General features: G+C 44.3%; 1 protein-coding gene across 4 annotated transcripts in view; it reads left to right on the forward strand.

The window, feature by feature from the left end:
* The window catches only part of LOC140479180 (lactosylceramide 4-alpha-galactosyltransferase-like), a 35,289-nt gene extending 23,325 nt beyond the window's left edge, over positions 1 to 11,964 (forward strand). For all 4 annotated transcript variants that reach the window (XM_072573191.1, XM_072573193.1, XM_072573192.1 and 1 more), the window contains one exon: positions 4,639 to 11,964. In XM_072573191.1, coding sequence (XP_072429292.1) covers positions 4,639 to 5,229 — 591 coding nt within the window. In that variant the 3' untranslated portion in view covers positions 5,230 to 11,964. The remainder of the gene's footprint in view (positions 1 to 4,638) is intronic.
* Positions 11,965 to 12,827: the final 863 nt, after the last annotated feature.

Genomic DNA, 12,827 nt, shown 5'->3' on the forward strand with positions numbered 1-12,827 from the left:
AATCATAGAATCCCTTCAGTGTGGAAACAGGCCATTTGGTACAACAAGTCCACACTGACACTCTGAAGAACATCCCACCGAGAGCCATTGCCCTTCCCTCATACTCTACATTTCCCCTGACTAATGCACCTCACCTACATATCCCTGAACATTATGGGCAATTTAGCATAGCTAATTCACCTAACCTGCACGTCTTTGGACTGTGGGAGGAAACCGGAGCACCTGGAGGAAACCCATGCAGACATGGGGAGAATGTACAAATTCCACACAGACACAGAGGCACAGAGCTAGAAAGCTTGTCAGCAGTCTTTCAGTGAAGGGGGAATGGCCTTTGCTCAGGGGTCTTCACACATTAAGTCAGGGACAGCCTCTAATATCAGTCCAGGGTCTTGGATATGGTCAGTCAGTACTCGGGACAGTCAGAGACTGGGATCTATCCACATAGTGGAGTGAGGAGCTAAATGTTGGACAACCCACCGTCCAACTGGACCCTTTCTGCCCTACTGTGGACCATTTTCCTTAATGAGACACAGGCAGGTACCATGGAAGATGAAAGTGGGTGGCACAGCTATTACTATTGGTGCAGGTGGGGAGGTGCCCTGATTGAGTGAGTGGGTGGGTAGCAAAGAGGATATACAGGATTAGTGGTGTCAGGGGGTTAGGGTGGGTGAAACTGAGTGAGTGCAGCCAATGGTGAGAATGTCTAAGTCCTGTCTGGAGGTGGTCACACGAGCAGAGAAAGAGTGAGTGCGAGGTATTGGAGAGTAGATGCTAGCTCCTATCCTGAGCGAAGAAAGTTATTGCTTCCTCCATTGCTGGTGATTCTGGGAACACACCATTAATTCCAGATTCCCCCAGGTTCTGTAAATGTAGGACAACGCTGGCCAATTTCCTGCCAGAAGAGATGAGAGATTTGGAAATACAGCCAAGAGCAATTTCAAACCAACTGCAGTTCATTGGCTCCCGGCCAACGTAATCAAGTTAAAATCAGACAAACCAGCGCAGTCACTGTCAACAGGCAGCTGTTCAAACACCGGCAGCATTTTCAAGGTGTGGAGGAAGAAATTACTGTCAGCCTCTAGTATTTTCTCAGCTCCTTTCACTGTCCCAGCTTATCAGTCAATCCAGATCAGTCATCATTTAGAATTTCACATTTAGCACACATTCTAGTTCAAGCCAATCTCACTTGATTCATTGGAATTATTACCCTGCTGCTCACATTCAAGTTAATGACAGCATGCCAATGTTAACATGTTAACAACTGTTGCAGTTTGATTTTTATTATTTGTAAAGTAGCATTGGTTCCCAATAAACCCTGGAGAAGAATCATTGAGTTTTAGAGTTGTGCAGTTTTAATTATTCTATCGGCTGCAGGCCAGTGTTTCTCCAAAAATCCTCCACTGTCTTCTATTATTTGTAAACCTTTTCCAGAACTGGATTTTGATGAAGACATGGACTTTCCTGGTGACATTCCTGGTGAAAAGAGTAATCTTTTAGTGTTTGAAATGAGCAGTCACCCTGACATTCAAACGATACAAATTGGAAAATCCCAGCTCCTTAAATACTTGAGTGTTGGGATGAATATTTGAGTGTTAAGATTCAGTCATTGTTTCTAGTCAATAATCTAACAATCTGTCTAGTTTCTAAAGTGGAGATCGGCAGTTTTCTCTTCACTAGAACTGTATTTGTAGAGTTTTCAGGGCTGAATTCAGAGTCATGCTGTTCCCCTTCAAGTTCACTGTCCGGGGTGAGGGTTGATGTAGACATATGAGCCTTGTGTTCTGGGGCTGTGAATTTAAACCTCGGGCAAAACGAACAGATTAATCTGAAGTCAGTCTGACAGTGAGCAGTGGGGGATTGTTTGTCAGAGATCAAAGGAAAACTGAATGTTTTTCACTGGGAAGTAGGTACAAGATATTTACACTTAGACAGACATGAGTATAAAGACCCAAATATGAAGTCTGTTTTCTCAAGAAAGCTTGAAATGATGTCAGAAAATCAGAAATAGGAGCAGGAAAGGACATTGATGTGATTGCACTGGATAGAGTGCAAAGGAGATTGACCAGGATGTTGCCTGGTCTGGAGAGTTTCAGTGATGAAGAGAGATTGGACAGACTGCTGTTGTTTTGCTGGAGCAAGGAGATTGAAGGGGGACATGATTGAGATGGAGGAGAAAGTAAGGACCGCGGGTGCTGGAGATTAGAGTAGAGAATGTGGAAAAGCACAACAGGTCCGGCAGCATCCGAGGAGCAGGAGAATTGACGTTACGGGCATAAGCCCTTTATCAGGAATGAGGCTTGTGGGCCGGTCTGTCGAGGTTGAGAGATAGAATGGAGTGGGGTGATGCTGGGGGAAGTTGGCTGGGAATGCGATAGGTCAATGAATGTGGAGGAGAAGGTGATAGGTCAGAGAGGAGGGTGGAGTGGTTGGATGGGAAAGACAATGGACAGGTCAGGAGGACGGTGCCAAGTTGGAGGCTTAGGACTGGGATAAGGTGCGGAGAGGGAAATGAAGAAACTGGTGAAATCCACATCAGTCCCATGTGGTTTGCAGGGTCCCAAGGTAGAAGATGAGGCATTCTTCCTCCAGGCGTCAGGTGGTTAGGGTTTGGCGATGGAGGAGACCCAGAATCTGCATGTCCTTGACTGAGTGGGAGGGGATTTGAAGTATTCAGCCATGAGATGGTGGGCTTGCTTGGTTCTGGTGTCCCAGAGATGTTCTCTGAAACAATCCACAAGTTGGAGACCACATTAGGTGCATTGAAGAGAGTAGATGACATTACAGGTAAATTTCTGTTGGATGTGGAAGGACCCTTTGGGGTCTTGGACAGAGGTGAGGGGGAGGTGTGGGCGCAGGCTTTGCACTTCCTGTGGTGGCAAGGAAAGGTGCTGGGAGTGGGGTGAGGGCTGGTGGGGGGGGGGGGGGGGGCGTGGATCTGACAAGGGAGTTATGAAGGGAATGGTATCTCCGAAATGCTGATAGGGGTGGGGAGGGAAATATATCCCTGGTGGTGGGGTGTGTTTGTAGGTGATGGAAGTGGTGGAGGATGATGCAATGATGCGACCACCTCCCACCTTTTCCTCCGCTACATCGATGTCTATATTGGTGCTACCTCATGCTCCCGCAAGGAGGTTAAACAGTTCATCAACTTCACTAACAGGTTTCACCCTGAACTCAAGTTCACCTGGACCGTCTCAGACACCTCCCTCCCCTTCCTGGACCCCTCCATCTCCATCTCAGGTGACTGACTAATCATGGACATCTACTACAAACAGCTCACTAGACTCACACAGCTGACTGGATTACACCTCTTTCCACCCTGCCTCCTGTAAAAACACCATCTCTTATTCCCAATTCCTCTGCCTCAGCCACACCTGTTCCCAGGATGACAACAATTCCTTTATAGAAAATCCCAGATGGCCTCCTTCTTCAAAGACCACAATTTCCCCTCCCTCGTGGATTATATCATCCTCCTCCAGGTCCTGGGCCTCCTCCATTGCCAAACCCTAACCACCTGACGCCTGGATTAAGAACGCCTCATGTTCGGTCTTGGGACCCTGCAACCACATGAGATTAATATGGATTTCACCGGTTTCCTCATTTCCCGCCCCCCCCACCTTATCCCAGTCCCAAGCCTCCAACTCAGCATCGCCCTCTTGACCTGTCCAATGTCTTTCCCATCTATCTGCTCCACCCTCCTCTCCGACCTATCACCTTCTCCCCCACCTTCATCTACATATCGCATTCCCAGCTCCTATCCCCCCAGCTCCACCCCACTTCCATTTATCTATCAGCCACTTCGGCTCACAAGCCTCATTCCTGATGAAGGGCTTCTGCCCGAAGCCTTGATTCTCCTGCTCCTCAGATGCTGCCTGCCCTGCTGTGCTTTTCCAGCACTACACTCATGATTGAAATATGTACCATTATGAGGGGGACGTGTCAGTTTTTCAGTTATTAACTGGAAACTGGATCATTTTTGGGAAGTTCTCAATCCCTGTGGGAATTCTAACAAGTGTGCAAACTGCAACTGTAATCACATGATTACGTTTGAGCATGCCCACTCTCTCCTGTCTCTTTAATGTACATTGCTGAAGGATTCAATGTGTAAGAGCCGGATGAACAAGTAAGCATGTGATACACATTCATCCAGTGACTCCATCTTGTGTCATCTCACATTTAGATTTCAAACAGATTCATATTTGTCAATTACACAGCGTTATTTCAGCATGAGCTGCATGATATGGCAGGAATGTGGTCAGAAATCCACACTGGATTCCCACTCAATCTCGAGCCTGAGTGGGTAGTTTTGTATCTGTTTGAACTAAAGTTTTATTAGACGTTTGGCTGTGGTGTGGTCCCCAGGACACTGGCACTTGTGGTTGAAGTTGGAGACTGTGCTGGGAGCAATGGGGAAAGAGGCTGCAGCTTTTCTCCATTGAAAGAGTGTGCAGGTTTAAGACTGAACCAGCCCAGGTTCCCATCTCCTCAAGGCCCACCTTGCAGCCTGTTACAAAGTGCTCTCAGGAATTGGTGCACAACCAATGAGCATTGTGCGGACAGAGCGGACAATATTTGGAGGGAGGGGTGATTTAAAACATCAAAACTCGTAATTGATGAACCTCTTCTATTATTTTACAGGTAGATCCCAACAAGGAAAGGTACTGGTTCCATGTGCTCGCCGATGGCTGTCGGCTAGCCTTACTGTGGAAGTATGGAGGCATCTATCTGGACACGGATATCATTTCACTCAAACCCTTGGAATTCCAAAACTTTATCGGTGCAGAATCAGTACGTTTCGCAAATAATGCAGCTTTGGGATTTAACCGCTCTCATTCTTATGTCGAGAGTTGCTTGAGGGATTTTGTTGAGAAATTCAATGGAGCAGCTTGGGGTCATCAGGGTCCTAGACTGATGACCCGGATGGTAAAGAAATGGTGTGGAACTGACAATCTTGCAAGCCTCTTCAACAAAGGATGCAAAGGGATTATGTTCTTGTCTGACAACTGGTTTTACCCAATTCCATTCAGTCACTGGAAAAAGTATTTTGAAACAAATCGATGGAACAAAAACAATGATGATATTGAAAAGGAATTCTCAAAGACGAAGGGGGTTCATGTTTGGAGTTTTGCATCCTCTCGCCAAAAAATTCAAATCAGAGGAAGTCACTCTTTAGTAGAATACTTCTTCAGTACATACTGTCCAAGCACATATGAAACTCTCCCAAAATAGTGTGTGCTGTGAGTGTCAGTTTACATATTGCTTTGAATTTTTCCTACTAAATAACTACCTGTAACAAACCAATCATGATGGGTGGCTCTCAACCTCATCTTACTCTATCTTCATCTGGATCTTTCCACTGTCTTTCAGGCATAGAATGGAAGGGGACAAGTGGGATCCTGCCTCGAGTTTTCCTCTCTAACTTTCTCCCATCTTACCCCATCACCTGCTCCCTCCTTCCCCCAAATAATCCTGGAAACCATCTCCCATTTTAATAAAAAGTAAAAGACTGCAGATGCAGGAAATGTGAAACAAACACCAAGAGCACGGGAGAAACTGAGCAAAGGAGTTCTGGACCCAACGCTGTTTCTCTTCCTCCACGGATGCTGAGAAATATGCTGAGCTCCTCCCACATTCTCTGTCTGCTTTTATTTTTTGTAAAGCTAAATGCAACATCCTGGGAAATTGTGCAGTTAACATTACCAAGATACTCTGGCCCTGAGGTTATGTCACTGGGCTAATAACTTAAAGGTACGGGTGAATAGCATGTGGACACAGGGTCAACTCCCACCATGGAACTTAAGTTCAGTTAATTAACTTGGATTTGACGATTGCTGTAAAAATCCATTTGGTCTAAGAATGTCTTCAGGGAGAGAAATCTGCCAACCTTACTTAGTCTGGCCTAGGTGTGACTCCATAGCCATTTCTCTGATATGGCCTAGTGAGCTACTTACTCCATCATATTAAACCACTACAAAGCCTAGAAAAAGGAATGAAATCAGACGGACGACCAGACATTGCCCCAGCCGGTGTTAACATCCAGAACTATAGTGCTAGCTCTATCCAGACTATAAACTCCTTCTTACTAACATCTGTGGATTTGTGCAAAGTGGGAGACTGTCTCACTGACCTAGAGAGCAATGCGCTGACAATTGTATGACATGGATGACAGGTGAAATTGTGAGATTAGCTAAGAGGAAAAAGGAAGCATTCTTAAAATCTAGGCGACTGAAGACAAATGAAGCTTTAGAAGAATAATGGGAATGTTGGACCAATCTGAAATTCGGAGTTAAGAGGGCTAAAAGAGGTCATGAGATATCTTTAGTAATCAGGATTAAGGCAAGTACCAAAGCCTTTTATTCACATATAAGGAACAAGAGGGTAGCTAGTGAAAGGGTTGGTCCACTCAAGGACAAAGGAGGAAAGTTATGTGTGGAGTCAGAGAAAATGGGTGAGGTTCTTAACGAGTACTTTGCATCGGTATTCACCAAGGAGAGGGACATGACTGATGTTGAGATTAGAGATAGATGTTTGATTACTCTAGGTCAAAAGTCAGCATAAAGGGGGAGGAGGTGTTTGGTATTCTAAAAGGCATTAAGGTGGATAAATCCCCAGATCTAGATGGCATCTACCTGAGTTTACTGAGGGAAGCAAGAGAAGAAATAGCTGAGGCTTTAACAAATATCTTTACAGCATTCTTGAACACAGGTGATGTCCCAGAGATTGGAGAATTGCTCATGGAACATTAAAGTGCAGTACAGGCCCTTCGGCCCTCGATGTTGCGCTGACCTGTCATACCAATCTGAAGCTCATCTAACCTACACTGTTCTATGTATGTCCATATGCTTGTCCAATGACGACTTAAATGTACTTAAAGTTGGTGAATCTACTACCATTGCAGGTAAAGCGTTCCATACCCTTACTACTCTCTGAGTAAAGAAACATCTGTCCAATATCTATCTCCCCTCAATTTAAAGCTATTCCCCCTTGTGCTCGCCGTCGCCATTCTTGGAAAAAGGCTCTCCCTGTCCACCCTATCTAACCCTCTGATTATCTTACATGTCTCTATTAAGTCACCTCTCAACATTCTTCTGTCTAACGGAAACAGCCTCTGGTCCCTCAGCCTTTCCTTGTAAGACCTTCCCTCCATACCAGGCAACATCTAGTAAATCTCCTCTGCACCTTTTCCAAAGCTTCCACATCCTTCTTATCATGCGGTGACCAGAACTGTACACAATACTCCAAGTGCGGCCACACTAGAGTTTTGTACAGCAGTAGCTTAACCTCATGGTTCCAGAACTCGATCCCTGGTGTGGCAATCTGGGTGGCAACTTTCAAGGATCTGTGTACTTTGACACCGAGATCTCTCTGCTCATCTACACTACCAAGAATCTTACCATTAACCCAGTACTTTGCATTCCAGTTACTCCGACCAAAGTGAATCACCTCACACTTGTCCGCATTAAACTCCATTTGCCACCTCTCAGCCCAGCACTGCAGCTTATCTATGTCTCTCTGTAACCTACAACATCCTTCGTCACTATCCACAACTCCACCGACTTTAGTGTCGTCTGCAAATTTACTAACCCACCCTTCTACGCCCTCATCCAGGTCGTTTATAAAAATGACGAACAGCAGTGGACCCAACACTGACCTTGCGATACACCACTGGTAACTGGACTCCAGGATGAACATTTCCCATCAACCACCACCCTCTGTCTTCTTTCAGCAAGCCAATTACTGATCCAAACTGCTATATCTCCCACATTCACATTCCTCTGTATTTTGTACAATAGCCTACAGTGGGGAATCTTATTGAACGCCTTGCTGAAATCCATATACACCATATCAACCGGTTTACTCTCATCCACCTGTTTGGTCACCTTCTCAAAGAACTCAATAAGGTTTGTGAGGCACGACCTACCCTTCACAAAACCGTGCTGACTAGCCCTAATCAAATTATTCTTTTCTGGATGATTATAAATCTTATCTCTTATAACCTTTCCCAATACTTTACCAACAACTGAAGTAAGGCTCACTGGTCTATAATTACCTGGGTTGTCTCTACTCCCGTTTTTGAACAGGGGAACCACATTTGCTATCCTCCAGTCTTCTGGCACTATTCCTGTAGACAATAATGATTTAAAGATCAATGCCAAAAGCTCGACAATCTCCTCCCTGGCTTGCCAGAGGATCCGAGGATAAATCCCATCTGGCCCAGGGGACTTATCTATTTTCACACTCTGCAGGATTTCTAATACCTCTTCCTGTGAACCTCAATCACACCTAGTCTAGTAGCCTGTATCTCAGTAATCTCCTCGACAACATTATCATTTTCTAGAGTGAATACTGTTGAAAAATATTCATTTAGTGCTTCCCCTATTTCCTTTGACTCCATACACAACTTCCCACTACTATCCTTGACCGGCCCTAATCTTACTCTCGTCATTCTTTTATTCCTTAAATACCTATAGAAAGCCTTAGGGTTTACCCTGATCCTATCAGCCAACAACTTCTCATGTCTCCTCCTGGCTCTTCTGAGCTCTCTCTTTAAGTCTTTCCTGGCTACCTTGTAACCTTCAAGTGCCCTAACTGAGTCTTCAAATCTCATCCTAACATAGCTTTCTTGTTCCTCTTGACCAGAGATTTCACTTCCTTTGTAAACCATGGCTCCCGCGCTCTACAGCTTCCTCCCTTCCTGACAGGTACATACTTATCTAGGACACACAGTAGCATTTTCTTGAATAAGCTCCACATTTCTAATGTGCCTATCCCCTGCAGTTTCCTTCCCATCTTGCCCAATCGCATCGTAATTGCCTTTCCCCCAGCTGTAACTCTTGCCCAGTGGTATACACCTATCCCTTTCTATCACTAAAGTAAACATAACAGAATTGTGATCGCTATTACCAAAGTGCTCACCTACTTCCAATCTAACACCTGGCCGGGCTCATTACCCAGTACCAAATCTACTGTGGCTTCGCCCCTTGTTGGTCTGTCTACATACTGTGTCAGGAAGGTCTCCTGCACACACTGGACAAAAACTGACCCATCTATAGTACTCGTACTATAGTGTTCCCAGTCAATATTTGGAAAGTTGAAGTCCCCCATGACAACTACCCTGTCTCTCTCACTCCTATCGAGAATCACCTTTGCTATCCTTTCCTCTACATCTCTGGAACTATTCGGAGGCCTATAGAAAACTCCCAACAGGGTGACCTCTCCTTTCCTATTTCTAACCTCAGCCCATACTACCTCAGTTGACGAGTCCCCAAACATCCTTTCTGCAACTGTAATACTGTCCTTGACCAAACAATGCCACACCTCCCCCTCTTTTACCATCTTCTCTGTTCTTACTGAAACATCTAAATCCTGGAACCTGCAACAACCATTCCTGTCCCATTTCTCTGAAATGGCCACAACATCGAAGCCCCAGGTACCAACCCATGCTGCAAGTTCACCCACCTTATTCCGGATGCTCCTGGCGTTGAAGTAGACACACTTCAAACCAACGTCTTGCTTTCTGGTGCCATCTTGCGTCCCTGAAACTTGATTTTGGACCTCCCTACTCTCAACCTTTTCTATACTCGAACTACAATTTTGGTTCCCATCCCCCTGCTGGATTAGTTTTCTCCTTGTTTAGAAGGGTAACTGGAATAAACCAGTTAATTATAGACCAGTGACCCTGACATCATCGCTAGTGCCCTCCATACTAGGTAATATCCTGGTGAACCTCCTCTGCACCCTCTCCAAAACATCCACATCCTTTTGGTAATGTGGTGACTAGAACTGTGCGCAGTTTTCCAAATGTGGCTAAACCTAAGTCTTATACATCTGTAACAGGACCTGACAACTTTGATACTCAATACCCCATCCAATGAACGAAAGCATGCCGAATGCCTTCTTGACCACTCTATTGACCTGTGTTGCCTCCTTAAGTGTACAATGGACCTGAACACCCAGATCTCTCTAAATATTAATTTTTCCCACGGCTTTTCCATTTACTGTATAGTTCGCTCTTGAATTGGATCTTCCAAAATGCATCACCTCTCATTTGCCCGGATTGAACTGTATCTGCCATTTCTCTGCCCAACTCTCCAAACTATCTATATTCTGCTGTATTTTCTGACAGTCTCCTTCACCATCTGCTACTCCACCAATCTTAGTGTCATCTGCAAACTTGCTAATCAGATCCCCTATACCTGCCTCCAAATCATTGATGTATATCACAAACAACAGTGGTCTCAGTATGGGTCCCTGTGAAACACTACTGGTCACAGTTCTCCATTTTGAGAAACTTCCTTCCACTACTACTACTCTGTTTCCTGTTGCCCAGCCAGTTCTCTATCCATTTAGTTAGTACACCCTGGACCCCATGCAACTTCTCCATCAGCTTGGCCATGGGAAATCTTGTTAAATGCCTTACTGAAGTCAATGTATTTGACATCTACAACCCTTCCCTCATCAATCAATTTTGTCACTTCCTCAAAGAATTCTGTTAAGTTGGCAAGACATGACCTTCCCTGCACAAAACCATGTTGCCTGTCACTGATAAGACCAATTTCTTCCAAATGGGAATAGATCCTATCCCTCAGTACCTTCTCAGTATCTGGAGCGGGTGCAGAGGAGGTTCACCAGGATGTTGTCTGCTATGGAGGGCACGAGCTATGAAGAGAGGTTTAGTAGATTAGGATTATTTTCATTAGAAAGATGAAGTTTGAGGCGGGAACTGACTGAGGTCTACAAAATAATGAGAGTTATAAACAGGGTGGATAGCAAGATGCTTTTTCCCAAAGTAGGTGTCTCAATTACTTGGGGTCATGAGTTCAAAGTCAAAGTGGAAAGGTTTAGGGGAGATATATGTGAAACTTTCTTTACACAGAGGGTGGTGGGAGCCTGGAACATGTTGCCAGCAGAGATGTTGAGGTGGGCACGATAGCGTCATTTCAGATGTATCTCGACACTGTGGGACATCAGCATCAGGAGAATTATATTGAACAACAATCAGTAACATAATGGCCTGAATAATCCCCATCCTGCCATGAGCACTAAGGATTCAAACTGATTCAACAAAAAAATGCAGGAGGATAGAAGGTAATTTTCTGTATGGTTGGTCATGGAGCACAGTGAGGTTACAGTTTACAGTGGGGGAGGGGAGGGCAATGACTGACTTTGAGAGTGCCTGAGCTAAGATGATGGGATGTCAGGAGGTCATCCATTCTTGCTGCAGGAATGTTGTTCTGCAGCATTTGAATATTTTACAAGGACTCCTGAGCAATTTGATGAGTTTACAGCTCTACCTCAGTTTCTCTGTCAGAATTCCTGCCCACCGTTTTCCAGCAGGTGTCATGGGGAAAAGGAAATGGGAATCCAACCTTCTGTTTTTTTTTCACCCAGGACTTAATCTTCTCTTGAACAATACCTGGTGTTACTTTCTGCTCAGTAAATACTGAGATCTGATCAGGGACAATTAATGTTTGATTCTCTATCGTTCTGCTTCACGACCTCAGGGATTTTCATGGACCTCTCTCTTGGTGGAATCCCACAAGCACTGTGTTCCACCATCTCTGGTTAGTGACTATGTCAGGGATTGATGGAATCGGGGGTTTATGTTAGCAATGCTGCCTATACGGACAATAATGTTATACCTGACACTGAAAATGGGATCTGAATGTCACTTTGATCTGCAAGATTCTTTGTAAGATGCATTTATGAAAGCACATTTGAAGAACAATTATATTTCTATATGTTTATTTTTGTTTAAAATATTCTGAGCTTATATCTTATCCTGGTGGAGAATAAGGTGCTATCTTTTCAACTGTTGTAAAAGTTTAGATTCCTACGTTGTATATTTGGATTAATTTGTTACCAGGTGGTAAATGAATCTTTTTAAATGGCTATAGGGTTTATGTGTGTATATGTAAATGTCTGTTGATAATTTTGAGACAATAAATTGGATTATCAAGGATAGATTTTATTCGTCCCCATTTTTCTTATATTGATTCACAATATCTGGGTGTAACGTGTTGTGTCAATATTTAGTGAACATCCCGAGTTGTCGTCTTGAACTCCTGCAGCCCATTTGTGTAGGGACATCACGAATATTAAATTGAGTCAACAGTTTAAAAGGTAGGACTTAACATTCCCATCATGGCTTTTAAAGGGTTGTTCTTGTGAGCTCAAACTGTACACGGTATTCTAAATGCGGCCGAACCAAAGTCTTGTACAATTTTAACATGACCTACCAGCTCTTATACTCAATACCTGTCCGATGAAGGCAAGCATACCATATGCCTTATTGACCATTCTATCCACCTGTGCAGCCACCTTCAGGGTACAATAGACCTGAACTCCCAGATCTCTCTGCTCATCAGCTTTTCCCAAGACTTTTCCATTTACAGTATAGTTCACTCTAGAATTAGACTTCCCAAAATGCATCACCTCACATTTGCCTGGATTGAAAACTATCTGCCACTTCTCCGTCCAACTCTTCAGTCTATCTGTATTCTTTGACAGCCCCCTATGCTTTCTGCTACTCCACCAATCTTAGTGTCATCTGAAAACTTACTGATCAGACCACCAATGCCTTCTTCCAGATCATCTATGTATATTACAACTAACAGTGGCCCCAGCACTGATCTCTGTGGAACACCATTGTCACCTTTCTCCAATTGGAGAAACATCTCTATGACTCTATTAGTCTATGATGTGGAGGTGCTGGTGTTGGACTGGGGTGGACATTCTATTGGAAATCGCACAACACCAGGTTATAGTCCAACAGGTTTATCTGAAATCTCAAGCTTTTGGAACATGTCTTCCCCTGATGAAGGAGC

Source organism: Chiloscyllium punctatum, chromosome 6, assembly GCF_047496795.1.
Source record: "Chiloscyllium punctatum isolate Juve2018m chromosome 6, sChiPun1.3, whole genome shotgun sequence".
Classification (NCBI taxonomy): domain Eukaryota; kingdom Metazoa; phylum Chordata; class Chondrichthyes; order Orectolobiformes; family Hemiscylliidae; genus Chiloscyllium; species Chiloscyllium punctatum.